At 38.2% G+C, this 17,087-nt stretch overlaps 1 protein-coding gene and 1 long non-coding RNA gene across 2 annotated transcripts; one reads left to right on the top strand and one right to left on the bottom strand.

The window, feature by feature from the left end:
- Positions 1–2,323: 2,323 nt before the first annotated feature.
- Positions 2,324–3,418, top strand: LOC113649025. The gene is made up of 3 exons (XR_003442054.2): positions 2,324–2,366; positions 2,600–2,652; positions 2,759–3,418. It is a non-coding gene; the product is annotated as an uncharacterized LOC113649025 (long non-coding RNA).
- Positions 3,419–4,182: 764 nt separating this feature from the next.
- Positions 4,183–13,703, bottom strand: LOC113649013 (zinc finger matrin-type protein 2-like). The gene is given in 10 exon segments (XM_027156575.2): positions 4,183–4,738; positions 4,740–4,842; positions 4,926–4,999; positions 5,978–6,101; positions 6,673–6,763; positions 7,523–7,665; positions 7,754–7,827; positions 8,801–8,924; positions 9,737–9,827; positions 13,355–13,703. Coding segments are annotated over 10 exon segments (948 nt in total). The 5' UTR covers positions 13,370–13,703; the 3' UTR covers positions 4,183–4,629.
- Between the last annotated feature and the right edge of the window lie 3,384 nt (positions 13,704–17,087).

The following is a 17,087-nucleotide window of genomic DNA, read 5'->3' as shown; positions in this document are numbered from 1 at the left end:
CTTAACACTCTGAACCTTCCCTCATTAACCACAGAAGAATCAAACTTTTTAGAACAACCCATCACTTCTGAAGAACTCAGCAAAGCATTACAAAGTATGCCAAATAACAAATCACCTGGACCCGACGCACTACCAGCAGAATTTTACAAACACTTTTGGGATATTTTATCACCAACTTTTAATAGATAGACTTTTAACTTTTTTCAATCAATTGGAACAAATCAACTATACTTCCGCTATCAGGAGGCGGTGTAGACTCAGCAATTTATGATCTCTCCCTCCCCCTCAACATAGGCAACATCAAGTACTTAGGTATTTCAATCTCCCCCAAGATGTCAAAACTATACAGCCTCAATTATGCCCGACTTCTCAAGAGTTTAGAAGATAATAAACGATGGAACAAGCTCCCACTTACACTCATAGGCCGTATCGCAACAGTTAAAATGAAGACTCTTCCACAGATTAATGACATTAATTATTCTCAATGATTCCGATTACTCCGACAGACTATTGGTTCGAAAAACTAGACTCTCTCACCACTCAATTTTACTGGAAAGATAAAAAACCAAAGATAGCACTTACAACACTCCAAAACTCAAAACAGTTAGGCGGACTTGAAGCACCAAATTTCTTGCACTATTACCTGACAAATCAACTACAGCACTTATATAAATGGACTCAACAACATACATATTCCAACTCATGGCTTGATTTTGAGCAATATCTGTGCTACCCGAATTCAATCGCAGACCTTCCATTTTTTACCACAGTCAATCAAAAAACTAGACTTCTATAATAACATTACAATATCAACAACTCTGGCAGCCTGGTGGAAAACCAATAAAATTACAAAATCACTTTTAGCACCATGTGGATACACCCCAATTTGGCACAACCCTGACTTCCGTCTTCACAATGAACCGATCCATTTTCCTAAATGGCAGCAAAAGGGCATCACTCACCTCCACCACGTATTTTTACAAATTTATGCCATTCACCTCAATTATCCAGAAATTTGGGATCGAGAAAGACCAATTTCTTCACTACCAACAGCTTAAATCTTTATTTAAAAATAAAATAACATTAACTAATACCTTACAGCCTTCTAAAAACCAGTGAACAGTTATTGGAAGTAGCCAACCACCGAAGAAAACTCATCTGATGGTGAAGTGAAGCTTTCTTGAAGCAGTGAAGCCTTCAACTCAATTGTATCGGAAAAAGGTTCATTACTCAAAGCTTTTCAAATCAGAGCTTGATGAGGACCTCTGCTGGCGAAAGCGCTTTCACACAATGTTCCACAACCAAACAACGTATTCATATTAGAAGCAAAAATTAATGGATTGAAAAATTAAGGATAGATTAATAAATAAATTAATCAATATACTAAATACATGACCAAAGCATGTTCCATTGCATAAGCATGTTAACTCCAAACAAAAATGTAATTATCTTTATTAACTTTTTGTATGGTGAATGTGGACATTTTGACTGTTTTTAGATGAATGTTGAAGGTACATAGACATTTTGACTGCAACTCATGAATGTTGAAGGTACATAAGTGCAGACACTTTTACACGATTATAAATCTGCCTTACAGACTACTGTACTGTAGGGTAGATGGATGCTTTGTGCTTTATTATGTTTTATTAACAATCAGAAGTCAGCAATCAGGTGTCCACCTGTTCAGCATGACTATATATAGACACAGTCTTATTTATAAGTGTGAACTCGTGAAATGGACATTGTAAGTGTTCTTGAATGAGTGACATGGATGATGTATTATTATTTTAGACCAGCTGCTGGGAGCAAATCAAACACTGGACCTAAAAACAGATTAAGGAAAGACCTTGTCTCAAAAGTATAAAGTGTGAACCATTCAAAAAAAGATCATGGTATTAAGCGGTGCACAAAAGGCTTTTCTTGCATTCCTATATTTTTCAACTTATTACTACTATCCAATAAATATATACATGACAATATATACGACATGGAATGTTACATTGAACCGTATAATTGCCCAGTGATGAGTGAGATTTAAGTTAGAAATATAGGCTTCACAACAAAACCATATATATCCACCTTATTGGGCGAAATCAAATGAAAGTGTTCCCACATTTCAGATCTTTTTGTAACTCACAACAATAAGCTTCCCTAAACTCGCTATACAGTAATAGTCCATGTATAACTCCAATGATCCAAAACCTTTGAATCAGATAACAAAGCAGTCACGTGGGTGTGTGTGTGAAACGAAGCTTCGGACGTCATTGGTCACGTGGTTTTGCCAGAACGAATCACGCTTCGATACAAAGCTTCAATGAAAATTGGTTAATTTTTTTGACACACGCCTCAGAGCTTCGGTGTCACTGGTAACATCACTAGTTATTTTATATTGTTTGATTTGTTTATTTATGGGGATTTATTTTGATGCTATGGGAAAATTGTGTTTTTGTTTATTTAGATGCAGATACATTGAGTAATGCTGACTGTGTATGTTGACAGCTGCTGGTGTAGGTAAATATATGGGCTTTGTCTTATTTTTAATTAAGATGGGATGAAAGTTTTTAATTGTATTTCCCTTTGGGAATGTGTTTTGATTCAGATGTGGATAAATGCTCAAACATTGACTGTTATATCTGCTATCTGCCAAAGAAGGTAAATGTATTTTATATTTAAATTAAATAAAAATGAGATCATGAAGTTAGTAACCATGGTTTTATAAAACATGATGTATTATTAATTTTGTTTTCTTCTGTTTTAGATTTAAGCCAATTGCTGTTTCTCCTGTGTTGTTTTTTGTTTGGTTCCCTGGCTGGCCGGTCTCAGAGGTGTGTGCAGCATATAGAACGGAGGTCATAGAAGCCTTTAGTATCGCCACGTATACAGCACAGTGGAATTCTTTTTTTCACATACCCCAACTGAGGAGGTTGGGGTCAGAGTGCAGGGGCAGCTATAATACAGCACCCTTGGAGCAGGGAGGGTTGAGGGCCTTGCTCAAGGGCCCAGTAGTGGCAGCTTGGCTGGGCTCGGTCCGGTTGGCTGGGGCTTTGTTTTGTATTTCTTTTTTTTATATAACACTTTCCCAGCCTTACATTGCCAGCTTGATTCCTAGTGCTTGCTTTCTGTGTATGGAATCAATGTTTGCCATGTTTTCTTGAAGTGGTTATGAGAGAAGGTTTATGTTTTGAGTTGTTAGTTTTGTTTTCTTTTCAGTATGTATTATCAGGGGAATGTCCCCCTATGCTTTTAGGGTCTGTCACAGGAAACTAGCTAATATAGTAAGAGTGTGAGCTGGCTGTTAGCATCTTGGAGAGCTGGGACCAATTTTGATGAGTTATATACATAAATCATTTCATGTCTATATGTGTTTGATTTACACAACAATCATTTGCTGTCCTATTTTTGTAATGAATCTTTGTACCTTGAGTGATTTGAAGTATTTCCTTTTTGGGCCTGTGCTCTATAGAAGTTTGAAGGAGTGGCCTAGTGTTACACATGGAAGCAAATAAGGATGACTTAATGTTGTAATAACCATTATTTTAAACATGATGAAATCTGTTGGCAATTAAATATTTATTCAAATACAAAAGGTTAAAAGGTTTTTAATGTAAAATGGAAAAAAGGTGTCAACAAACATTCAAATCTTAAAAGAGAACCAAAAGCAAAGGGGGAAAAAAATCAAGTACGTTTTATCGTTTAGTATCTACACACTTTACCTCATGTCAGTGAGAGATTCATTAGTAGATCAATGCCATATTGCTTTAGGTTACTATGTAACTCCAAATCTATATCCAGAGCGACATACATAAGTGCTTTTAAGACTCTATTATTGAATACATTAACTCTGGGTCACTGGGTTACAGACTGGAGATACCATGAGCCTTTTTTCTTCTTTTTAAATACACACTCACAACAAACAGGGGAGAAAGTGCTAGTTCAAGTATTTCACGAAGAAGATACTTTCATGTCAATACTAACATGAACCATCAGAACTGAGGGAAATCGAAACAGAAACACCTTGTTGATGAGAGATAACAGGAGAATGGCCAGTGATTCGAGCTGACAGCAGCATAAATATCCATGCTTTATATAAATGGTGAGCAGAAAAGCATCTCATGTACAACCTATCAAACAGACAGGCTACAGAAGACTCGCTCTAACTGAACAGATGAAGACTGTAAAACATTCAGGTTTTGTAGATTCTTTAATTACATAATGAATCAAAAAACGCATAAGCATCATAGAACAGCCAGTCGCTGTACTATGAAGTAACCAGCAGGTGTTCCTACAGTACTTCCTGCTTTTATCGTATTGCTTAGCAGCATGTGGCACAACTAGCAGGAGATTTCTTGCAGCTAAACTGAAACATCATGGAGGGAAATTTGGTGTTTGTGTATAAAATTCAGCAGTGTATATATGCATTATATCATATGAGATGAAGAAGAAGCAGTGTGTGTTGTTTATGTGCACGCTACTGTCGTAACTTCCTTTGGTAGTTGTCATGTTCACATCCATATCTTGCAACCTAGGGGCTTTCGCTCATGTCGCCAGATCTCTCTGCTTCTTTGTCACGGCTATATCTATACATAGCATTACAATTACAAACTTACTATGATGTGATTTTCTCATAGCTCAGAACGTTTCCTTCTCAAACCAAACCAACAACCCTCCTGATGTCAGAATAAGCTTGATCCCATAACCCACCTCTTCTCGCAATTTCTTAATTCACTCTTCAAAGTCGTTCTTTTTTTTCTTCCAGTTTCTTTTTGAAAAACTCGAAACGTTTTTTAACCTGGTCCCACGAGGAGAGTTCCACTCCCATTCTCATTCCCAGGTTCCTCTGGTCTGTACAAGAAGAAGCAAACTTTAACGTGTGTTACCTACTGCATATGGTAAGTAAAAAAATGGTAATAAAAGTGAATACTCACGCCTCTTATCTTTAATATGCTCCAGAAAGCTGATGGAGGCTTCCACAGCACAATGGCAAACATTGCAGTAGTGCCTAAAGGGACAAAGTACAGCATCACTTATGAGACGTACTAATGAAACATAAAAAAGTAAAGTTACAGAGTGAGCCCTGTCCACAGAGAGGGTTATGGTGAGAGGCTGTTTAATATCAGATTCTGTTTAAACAGATCACAAGTGAACAGGGTGTGAATGGGACGAGACTTGATCACTCAACTTGCTGAAGTTTAAAACCCACATGGAAAAATTGGGCAACCTTATAAAACGGCATCGAAGCCACTAATGTGTTGCTAGGGTTGATGTTTTCATCAGAATTGAGTTTTAAACTGTCCAATCAGTGTGTTGATCCGCTTAGAAGGTTCATTTGTTTTTCTGACACCACTCTGTGGTATAAATGACTCCAGTCTCAATATAAACATGTACATATGCAAAATTCCATCTCATGTACATGTTGCTGTTCTCAACATTGCTAGACACGTTACTACATCAACATGGGATGTTTGTAAATGGATTGTTTTAGTCATTATTACAGCTATTCTAATTTATAATGTCAAATTCATCACCTTTAAGAAAATGTATTAAAATACTGCACGATGTCACAGTTTACAATCATGGTCTTTGATGAAATGATGCACAGGGTTTGGAAAGGGGCTGATTTTGTTCAGAAAGCATGCAAATAAATTTCCTGACATGAACTTGAAAAATGATGAGTAGACAAACTACATACAATAAAAGGCACACTTATTGAATCCTCACTAACAGTATTTTGAGGTTTGTAGCCTCATGCACTGTGTATAAGCGGTTTGCACATTGTAATGACATTTTTCCCCATTTTACCCACACCTCCAGAGAAATCCCTATTTTCTAGTGGTGTGTAAATAACAGTCAAATAAGCAGTAAATAACTAAACTAAAATGGTTTGATGTGGAGTTTAGAGATGCAGTGTGATAATGTGAAAAAGACATGTAGGCCTACTGCATATATCTGGTTCAGCAGATGTTCATCAGCGACCTACCCTCCCATCTCAGCCTGTGGTGTGGTCTTTGTGATGAAGCTGGTCCTTCCAACCTTAGACTCCAAATCCACCTTGTAGTCTCTGGGCTGGAGGGGCGCTAGTTTGACCGGGGGTACGAGTTTGCCTAGAGAAGCGAACACAGAAATTAATGAATCATTTAAACACAAACTCAGTGGCCACTTTATTAGTGTCATGACCATCACTGAAATCACACGATCTAAACTGATTGTTCTGAGTTTTGTCATTAGTCTTGCCAAGGAATGAAGTTATTATGTCAACAATTGATGATGCTGTAATCCACTTCAATTCAATTTGACCTGGAAAAAAACAGGTTATTATTATTTGCCGACATTAAAAATGGTTTCAAAACAATGTTCTGGCTTTGAAATATACCAGCCTGTAATAATTCATCAACTTTTGTGCCTCTATAATGAAAATAATTCAAAATGTCTGTTTTTTATTTATTTATTTTTTACTAAAAATTAGGCATTTTTGTATATAAATGAGGTTTATTATACCAAATATTACAAAAAAATTGTGCAAAATATATGTTAATATGTTGGAAACAAGTTAGACTAAAAAGGTGAAAAAAAATGGCTATCATATATACTTCATTTTTTATAAGCAGTAAAAACAGACACGGTCAGCTTGACTCTGAGCTCCTAAATTGCATAGAAAAACATGGGAGTACTCACCATCTTTTTTCTCTCTTTCCTCTGTGATTCGCTTTTGAGCCAAATGTTCATACTCATCCTTTTGCCACTTGTGCCGAAAATCATTTTGTGCCTATTAAAAACATAAAAAAATGTTTTTTTTCAGTTCAGACATTTTTATAGAATTATACACAGTATTCTACATATTGTTGTGCGACTCTGGTAGGTACAGGATGGAGTTACAGGAATCTTCCTAGGCTCCAACACTGTCAAGTCAAGTCAAGAAGCTTTTTATTGTCATTTCAACCATATATAGCTGTTGCAGTACACAGTGAAATGAGACAACATTTCTCCAGGATCATGGTGCTACATAAAACAAAGACAGGGCTAAGGACATGTAAGTAGTCTTAGCCACATAAAGTGCAACTGTGCAACCTAGTGCAAACAGTGCAGGACACGACAAGCAAGACAGTGCAGGACAAAAGACAGTGCAGGACAAAAAACAGTGCAGACATTAAGTTACAAGACAATACAAAAAGTACAAAAAATGCAATACACAAAAGACAATAAACAGTAACAGAAACAGCGCCGACCGACCGGTGTAAATACTGAATGTTCAAACAATATTTTGTGCAGTAAAAGAATGAACAGCAGCAGGTTCTTAGCAGCAGGTCCTTTGGATTATATATGGAGTTGTGCAAAAAACAGCAGATGACTGAGATATTGTCCAATATGCCAGATCTCTCTGTTTCTTTGTCATTGCTATATCTATACATAGCATTACAATTACAAACTTATTATGATGTGATTTTCTCATAGCTCAGAACGTTTCCTTCTCAAACCAAACCAACAACCCTCCTGATGTCAGAATAAGCTTGATCCCATAACCCACCTCTTCTCGCAATTTCTTCATTCGCTCTTCAAAGTCGTCCTTTTTTTTTTCTTCCAGTGTCTTTTTGAAAAACTCGAAACGTTTTTTAACCTCATCCCACGAGGAGAGATCCACTCCCCATCTCATTCCCAGGTTCCTCTGGTCTGTACAAGAAGAAAGAAGCAAACTTTAACACGTGTTATCTACTGCATATGGTAAGTAAAAAAAATGGTAATAAAAGTGAATACTCACGCCTCTTGCCTTTAATGTGCTCCAGAAAGCTGTATGGGGCTTTCACAGCACAATGACAAACATTGCAGTAGTGCCTAAAGGGACAAAGTACAGCATCACTTATGAGACGTACTAATGAAACATAAAGTAAAGTTACAGAGTGAGCTCTGTCCACAGAGAGGGTTATGGTGAGAGGCTGTTTAATATCATCCTCTGTTTAAACAGATCACAAGTGAACAGGGTGTGAATGGGACGCAACTTGTGATCTGATCACTCAAATTGCCGAAGTAGTGTAAAACCCACATGGAAAAATTGGGCAACCTAATAAAACGGCATTGAAGCCACTAATGTGTTGCTAGGGTTGATGTTTTCTTCAGAATTGAGTTTTAAACTGTCCAATCAGTGTGTTGATTTGTTTTTCTGACACCACTCTGTGGTATAAATGACTTCAGTCTCAATATAAACATGTACATATGCAAAATTCCCTCTCATGTACATGTTGCTGTTCTCAACATTGCTAGACACGTTACTACATCAATATGGGATGTTTGTAAATGGATTGTTTTAGTCATTATTACAGCTATTCTAATTTATAATGTCAAATTCATCACCTTTAAGAAAATGTATCAAAATACTGCATGATGTCACAGTTTACAATCATGGTCTTTGATGAAATGATGCACAGGGTTTGGAAAGGGGCCCATTTTGTTCAGAAAGCATGCAAATAAATTTCCTGACATGAACTTGAAAAATAATGAGTAGACAAACTACATACAATAAAAGGCACACTTATTGAATCCTCACTATCTAACAGTTTTTTGGGGTTTGTAGCCTCATGCACTGTGTATAAGCGGTTTGCACATTGTAATGACATTTTTCCCATTTTACCCACACCTCCATAGAAATCCATATTTTCTAGTGGTGTGTAAATAACAGTCAAATAAGCAGTAAATAACTAAACTAAAATGGTTTGATGTGGAGGTTAGAGATGCAGTGTGACAATGTAAAAAAAGGACATGTAGGCCTTCTGCAGATATCTAGTTCAGCAGATGTTCATCAGCGACCTACCCTCCCAACTCAGCCTGTGGTGTGGTCTTTGTGATGAAGCTGGTTCTTCCAACCTTAGACGCCAAATCCACCTTGTAGTCTCTGGACTGAAGGGGTGCTAGTTTGACTGGGGGTACGAGTTTGCCTAGAGAAGCGAATACAGAAATTAATGAATCATTTAAACACAAACTCAGTGGCCACTTTATTAGTGTGACATGACGTGACATACGGCTAAGTATGGTGACCCATACTCAGAATTCGACACACGCACTGTGAACACACACCCGGAGCAGTGGGCAGCCATTTATGCTGCGGCTCCCGTGGAGCAGTTGGGGGGTTCGGTGCCTTGCTCAATGGCACCTCAGTCGTGGCTGGCCCGAGACTCAAACCCACAACCTTAGGATTACGAGTCAGACTCTCTAACAATTAGGCCATGACATGACTAGTGTCATGACCATCACTGAAATCACAAGATCTATACTGATTGTTCTGAGTTTTGTCATTAGTCTTGCCAAGGAATGAAGTTATTCTGTCAACAATTGATGATGCTGTAATACACTTCGTCAATTTGACCTGGAAAAAAACAGGTTTTATTATTTGCCGATATTAAAAATGGTTTCAAAACAATGTTCTGGCTTTGAAATATACCAGCCTGTAATAATTCATCAACTTTTGTGCCTCTATAGTGAAAATAATTCAAAATGTCTGTTTTTTATTTATTTATTTATTTTTACTAAAAATGAGGCATTTTTGTATATAAATGAGGTTTATTATATCAAATATTACAAAAAAATTGTGCAAAATATATGTTAATATGTTGGAAACAAGTTAGACTAAAAAGGTGAAAAAAATGGCTATCATATATACTTCATTTTTTATAAGCAGTAAAAACAGACACGGTCAGCTTGACTGCGCTCCTAAATTGCATAGAAATGCATGGGAGGACAATGTACTCACCATCTTTTTTCTCTCTTTCCTCTGTGATTCGCTTTTGAGCCAAATGTTCATACTCATCCTTTTCCCACTTACGCCGAAAATCATTCTGTGCCTATTAAAAACATAAAAAAAAGTTTCTTTTCAGTTCAGACATTTTTATAGAATTATACACAGTATTCTACATATTGTTGTGCGACTCTGGTAGGTACAGGATGGAGTTACAGGAATCTTCCTAGGCTCCAACACTGGTTATCAGACAACAAACCTAAATAAATAAAAAGATACACCACAACCAATTATTAACTTATCCATCAGAAGACAGACAGGAATAGACAGTACAGTACAAAGAGAAGGAATTACTTCAATATTTGTAACCTATAAATCCCAAACATTTCTGATTTAAAAAAAACAATTATTTGTATATCATAACTCATTAAAAGAAATAAGCAAGTAATGTGATTCCTTTCAAGTGAAAAATGCAAACGCAATTGATAAAAAAAAAAAAAAAAAAAAAAAACAGTTTTGGTTCTTAATATGCAATATATGAATCAATGCGTCACTGCGTACTGGCTCGGAATCGAAACTGAATCGAATCGTTCAGACCCATAATGTCTATGAAAACGATTAGATAAGTAAACAATACTGAATATTGTTCTCAAAAGAAATGCGAACATACAAACAGTCTAATGCATAAATATTAACAAAAGAATCATGTGATTCAAAGCCCTAGTAAGGAATCAGGGGACATAGTGTTCTGTATTAATACAGCTCCCGGCCCAGATGGGGTCTCCCCTTCCTGTCTCAAAGCATGTGCTGACCAACTGGCTTCAACAGATCACTGGAGCTGTGTGAAGTCAACTCCTGCTTTAAACGCTCCACAATCATCCCGGTCCCCAAGAAACCCTCAATCACTGGACAATATGACTACAGGCCCATCGCTCTGACATCTGTACCTTTGAACAGCAGGTATTAGCTCACTTAAAGACTGAAACAGAACAGATGCTGGATCCCCTACAGTTTGCCTACTGTGCAAACAGATCAGTGGACGACACAGTCAACACTGGACTGCACTACATACTGAAACACCTGGACTGCCCAGGGACATACGCCCGAATTCTCTTTGTCGACTTCAGTTCGGCTTTTAATACACTAATTCCAGAAATTCTCCACTCCAAACTCCTAAGGCTCACTATACCCCCTTCCATCTGTCAGTGGATCACCAGCTTCCTGACAGGCAGGAAACATAAAAAAAAGGCATGGTAGGCTGAAACCTCTGACCTCAACATTTCTGTACTTGCTCAACCCAGTGAGGGCTCAACCAATCTATTCTTGAAACCTTTCATGTCTCAAGTGGAACAAGATTTGATCTTTTGTAACTTTCAAGCAGTGTCTCGGACATGTTTTTCACCTTCCTCTTTTGTTTTCCTTTTTCTGTGCAGCCTGAATCAATAAGCCAGCAAGGCCCATCTTCTGGACTGGGCTACACATTTAATAGGCACTTAATTGCTGAGGGGAATATTTTGGGATGGCTGAGGTGTCTCCTGGAGACTGACAACACGTGCAGTGAAACTGCCTTGCAGAGCGAACAGCCACTCTGGAGATTTTATTGTATTACCATGATTTCTACAGACCATGTATGAAACCATGTTTTCCAGAGAAATGTGTACCTTTTTGTCTTGTATCACAAGCTGTTGCATGCACAGAGCACATTAGCGGTGGTTAAGCATCAAAGGGCATCTTTGTAACATGGATTTATAATTAATCAGCACAGCATGTTTTCATTATTTTATGTTCATTGATGTTCATTTGTTTTTGTCACAGTTGTATTTTCACTTTCAGAGCCTTTTGTCAATCCTGCCCCTAAAAGCACTTTGTTTTGCTGTTCTCTTTTTCAATCCAGTCCCTTGGTTTCCACTTTTTTGACTTAGTTGCTGGTAATTCTTACAATTCTTTTGTACATCTTTAAGTAGTAGAAAACAAACCTAATAAAGATATGATACATGTTTGACCTTGTCATTAATGAATATAACCATGGCACCATGAGTGCCTAACACTCAGACTCATTTTTAAACTGTGTTGTAACTGCAAGTATTTTGTACTTGGTTAATATTTCACTTGACCAAACTTGTATCTTGGTTTTATACAATTTGGAAAATGGGTTTCTCAATGGTTCTTTGGAGAAATAAAGGCTCTTAGCTCCCTGAAGTTGTTTTACTTGTCACCATCACTGTTTGGTAGGTGCCAATGAACTTTTAAGAATGTGTAAACCTAATACAAATATCAAGTTCCTTTATGTTCTTAAGTTGCATTGAGCTGCAAGATCCTCAGCATATCCATTGATGGATATATAACAATGCTCAGCCCGAAGGAGCGACATGGGGCCGATCTCCAGTGGGCCCACCACCTGCAGGAGAAACCGTAAGGGGCCGGTGCATTGTGGATTGGGTGGCAGCCGAAGGCGGGGGCCTCGGCGACCCAATCCCCGGACACAGAATCTGGCTCTAGGGACATGGAATGTCACCACGCTGGGGGGAAGCAGGGCTGCCCTTTGTCACCGGTCCTGTTCATTATTTATATGGACAGGATTTCTAGGCGCAGTCGGGGCCGGAGGGAGTTCGGTTTGGGGACCACGGGATTTCGTCTCTGCTTTTTGCAGATGATGTTGTCCTGTTGGCTTCCTCAAATCAGGACCTCCAGCGTGCACTGGGACGGTTTGCAGCAGAGTGTGAAGCGGCGGGGATGAGAATCAGCACCTCCAAATCCGAGGCCATGGTTCTCAGCCAGAAAAGGGTGGCTTGTCCCCTTCAGGTTGGTGGAGAGCTCCTGCCTCAAGTGGAGGAGTTTAAGTATCTTGGGGTCTTGTTCACGAGTGAGGGAAGGATGGAGTGGGAGATCGACAGGCGGATCGGAGTATCTTCTGCAGTGATGCGGTTGATATACCGGTCTGTTGTGGTGAAGAAAGAGCTGAGCCGCAAGGCGAAGCTCTCTATTTACCAGTCGATCTACGTTCCTACCCTCACCTCATGGTCATGAACGAAAGGACAAGATCCCGGATACAGGCGGCCAAAATGAGTTTTCTCCGCAGGGTGGCTGGGCGCTCCCTTAGAGATAGTGTGAGGAGCTCGGTCACTCAGGAGGAGCTCAGAGTAGAGCCGTTGCTCCTCCACATCGAGAGGAGTCAGCTGAGGTGGCTCGGGCATCTGTTCCAGATGCCTCCTGGATGCCTTCCTGGGGAGGTGTTCCCCGCATGTCCAACCGGGAGGAAGCCCCAGGGTAGACCTAGGACACACTGGAGGGACTATGTCTCTCGGCTGACCTGGGAACGCCTCGGTATTCCCCCGAAAGAGCTGGAGGAAGTGTCTGGGGAGAGGGAAGTCTGGGCATCCCTGCTTAGACTGCTGCCCCCGCGACCCGGATAAGCGGTAGAAAATGGATGGATGGATGGATGGATATATAACATTAAAAATGTTATTTTCTGTACATGTTTTTTCCCTCTATTTTTATTCTAATTCTAATTTACTTTTATAATTCTAATCTTAAAAAACGAGAATTGAAAAGAATTTTACTGCATGTAAGGGCTGTAGCTTTAAATTTAACTAACAAAATTCTAATTAGAAAATATCTATTGTCACATCTTACCTGGTGATGTTGCATTATTGAGTCTGTTTGCTCAGAAAGTGTTAAATCTTCTATAATATCCAAAAAATGTCTCAATTTTACTAAATTTAAGCTCGTAACACTGAGACAGCTTGGCCTGTGTTGATTAAACAGCTGGAACAGCTGGAACCAAATTCCTTGTGTTTTCTGATTCTGATTCACGTTTTGCTTATTTCCAGTAAAACTTGACAGTAATTCAGTTTAGAGTATATACAAATCGATTAATACATGCATTCAAAATGGTTTAATAAAAATAAAAAAAAAGCTTGCATGTGCAAGCGCGCGTCCTCCATTTCAGCTGCTGAACACAGTTATGTCATTAGCACGTGTATGTTTTTTCCTCTAATTTTATTCTAATTCTCTTCTAATTCTACTCTTATAACACTAGAATTTTACTGCATGTAAAGACTGGTTTTAAAATTAACCAACAAAATTCTAATTATAAAATATCTATACTTTTCAAAAGATGTCACATCTTACCTGGAGATGTTGCATTATTGAGTGTGTTTGCTCAGAAAGTGTTAAATCTTCTATAATATCCAAAAAAAGTCTCAATTTTACTAAATTTAAGCTCGTAACACTGAGACAGCTTAACCTGAGTTGATCAAACAGCTGGAACAGCTGGAACCAAATTCCTTGTGTTTTCTGATTCTGATTCTGTGTTGAATAATTTCCTTTTACAGCACGCCCTCAAGTGGTTTGTTCCTTAAATACACTCTATTCACTTTATGGCTTGATTCACTTTTTCAATAAAAAAACATTTTATACACGTCAGAGCCCATCGGCCCTATACGCTCATTACGCAAGTTGCGTAGGGCCCCGTAAATTATGCAAGGCCCCGCCTCCCCCTGCCTCATTATACAGCACGTGTTAATGTTTACTGTGTAGATGACAATATGAAATGGAGCTATCCATCTGGCCATGAAAAGAGAAAAAAGAAACAAAATGAGAGTGAAATGCGAGAACAGCAATCAGGTAAACTTGTGTTCTCTTCAAGTTTGATGTCAGCAAGAGTAAATAACAGTAAAGTTAAGTTGATGTGATTCTGTCTCTAGTCTCTATCTGACTAGCTAAATTAGCTGTGCAATGCTGCCAGTGCAAGTGTGAATGTGTGGCAAATGGTTTACATGGCTCACGGGTCAGGTAGGAGGGCCCCTTAGCAGAATTTTGCTTAGGGCCCCAGGGAGGTCAGGATCGGCTCTGCACGTGCTAATAACATCACTGTGTTCAGGAGCCGAAATGGATGACATGATTTTTTTTGTGTTATATTTAAATCTTGCTATATCATGTTTATTTATTTTTTGAATCTTTATTTGTGGTTACAAATGTGTTACTGAATTTTTCTTTTTTACAGCGAAAACATTGATCGAAATTAAAGCAGTACAATGAATGCGCATTGAAAAGAAAAAACTCTGAAGAACAGAGGGGTAAATCAGCTGTGAAACAGATGAAGATTAAAGACTACTCCATGTCATGCAGGCAGGTTACTCAGTCCACAATTGACAGGCTTGTAGTGGAGTTTGTCTGTGAAAGCCTTTAGCCCTTTACCATAGTACCAACATTCAAACATTCAACATTCACTGTTGCCCAGACCAACAGTGAAGCTGAGAATCGAGGAAGCAGCCACAAAGTAAAAAAAAACATCGTTGCTGAGATGGCAAAAGTCTGCTATATAGGCACTACTACTGATTGTTGGACAGCACAACAATGGAGTTACATCAGTGTAACCGCTCACGGGATTGACGAATCTACAGTACGCTGGAAAGAAGGACTGCTTTCATTGCCTTTAGACGTTTGAAAGGATCACATACATTTGATTTGCTTGCAAGGACCTTGGATGACCTACACTCAGAATATGGCTACTCAGAAAAAATTGTCAGAACAACTGATAGTGGATCAAATTTTATTAAAGCATTTAAGGTGTATGGTGAACAGAGTCAGGGTGAGTTGATTGGTGCTAACTCTGAGGCAGTGACACTGGAGAGTGAGGAAGATGCGGAAGGAGTTGAGGTTCAGGACATCTGTTCAATTTTAAACACCAACAGTGGGCTGGAGTATCATCTACCCAAGCATCAGCATTGCACGCATCATCTTCTTAATTTGGTGGCTTATACAATATGCTGTGTATATATTGTGTAACTTATCTAGACTCATCTCCAAGATCTCCAGGGAAATAAACAAAAAAGAGGAGGAGAGAGGATTTTTCAATTAAGGCAAGCAGTTACACACATACAGTAAAAAAAAAATTAGCTAATAATAAGTATTGACAATTTTTTTTAATGTTTCTCTTTTTTTAGATCATCTGCACCCAAGTACCAAGAAGCAGGTATGATGATGCTGATCAAATATTCGCACAACACACAAGGAATGTTATTTGAACGGCTTCTTTATTGTGCTCACACCACATTTATCTATATATGTATCTTGTTGAAAGCAATATTGAAGCATTTATTAAAGAATTTTGTTCAGATTTATAATGTGATATTAAATGTTTTATGTAGTATGTGACTTTGCATGGTACTGTTGTTTTTAAACTTTTTTGTAGATGATTACTTTGCTTTTAATCCCTGGTGGTTCAGAGGCAGGATCATGTACTTTTACTCTTCTTTATACCACAGCACTACTGGGTTCTCGATACTCTGAATGTGTTAATGAAATTTCTACAACAGCAGTTTGGTGCTGGCTACAAGACAAATCACACATTTATAGTAATGTAATTTATTTATTTATAATAATATAATAATTGCTCGTATAACACGCAACCTATATGATGATCGATACGGTGAGATGTTCTGTAAGGAGATTAATATTTAACAGTAAAAAAAATATAACATAACAGTAGTTTTATGTAGAAGGAGTCTTTAGTGTTAAGCCTGTTGTTAGTTTTCAGTCTTTAGGGCAGAATGGTATAATAAACTGAACTGAAAAAAGTGAGGCTGGTGAAGAAACAGCTATTTATAACTGCTACACATAATAAACTGTTATTGACAAATGCACTGTGTTGTTCATTAGAACAGTTTGCATATTCCTGTCGTATAAGAGGGAAAACAATTCTCAGATAAGGGCGATAGGAAAATAAACAGCTCTGAAGTAGTGTCATGCCACCTAAATATTAATAATTTTCCCCTAACAGCACACCCACATCGAGTTTTAATCCTCACTGCTCACAGTTTTACAGTAAATATCAGCCCAAATAAAAAGCAACTCCAGTATCACTTTGTGTAAAGACCTGACACGACTAACACTAGTAGGATGCATGAATCTATAGCCTGGGCTAGAAAAAAAATCAGCCTGGCTTATTTATACCATTTTACATATTGTTTAAAACCTCTTTAGGATCGCCGTGCCCTGCACGGCACGGAAGACAAAGTGACCACTAGGGGATGAGCCAGAAACAAGCTCCATTGCAGCTTTAAAGCATTAAATCCTCTAAAAACACGAAAAAAACCTATTTACCTAGTAAACTTTATACTCTCAAGATTTTCTTAAGCCCACACACAAAGCATAATATGATTCATAGCCGTCATACTATTTGAAAATTTTTTTGGAGAAAACTGACCTAGGTGGCGCTAGACCAGTTTTTCCCTTATCTTTAGACGCTTCCCTTTCTTCACTGGGGTATTTATATAGTTCCAAAACAAATATTCCAAAAAAAAAAAAATCCCCACAGGTCCAAGGAACTGGAATCTGTAAGCCTTTTAATCCAAAACGCTTT

Source organism: Tachysurus fulvidraco, chromosome 21, assembly GCF_022655615.1.
Source record: "Tachysurus fulvidraco isolate hzauxx_2018 chromosome 21, HZAU_PFXX_2.0, whole genome shotgun sequence".
In the NCBI taxonomy this organism is placed as follows: Eukaryota; Metazoa; Chordata; class Actinopteri; order Siluriformes; family Bagridae; genus Tachysurus; species Tachysurus fulvidraco.
This window is presented reverse-complemented; position numbering and strand designations above follow the sequence as displayed.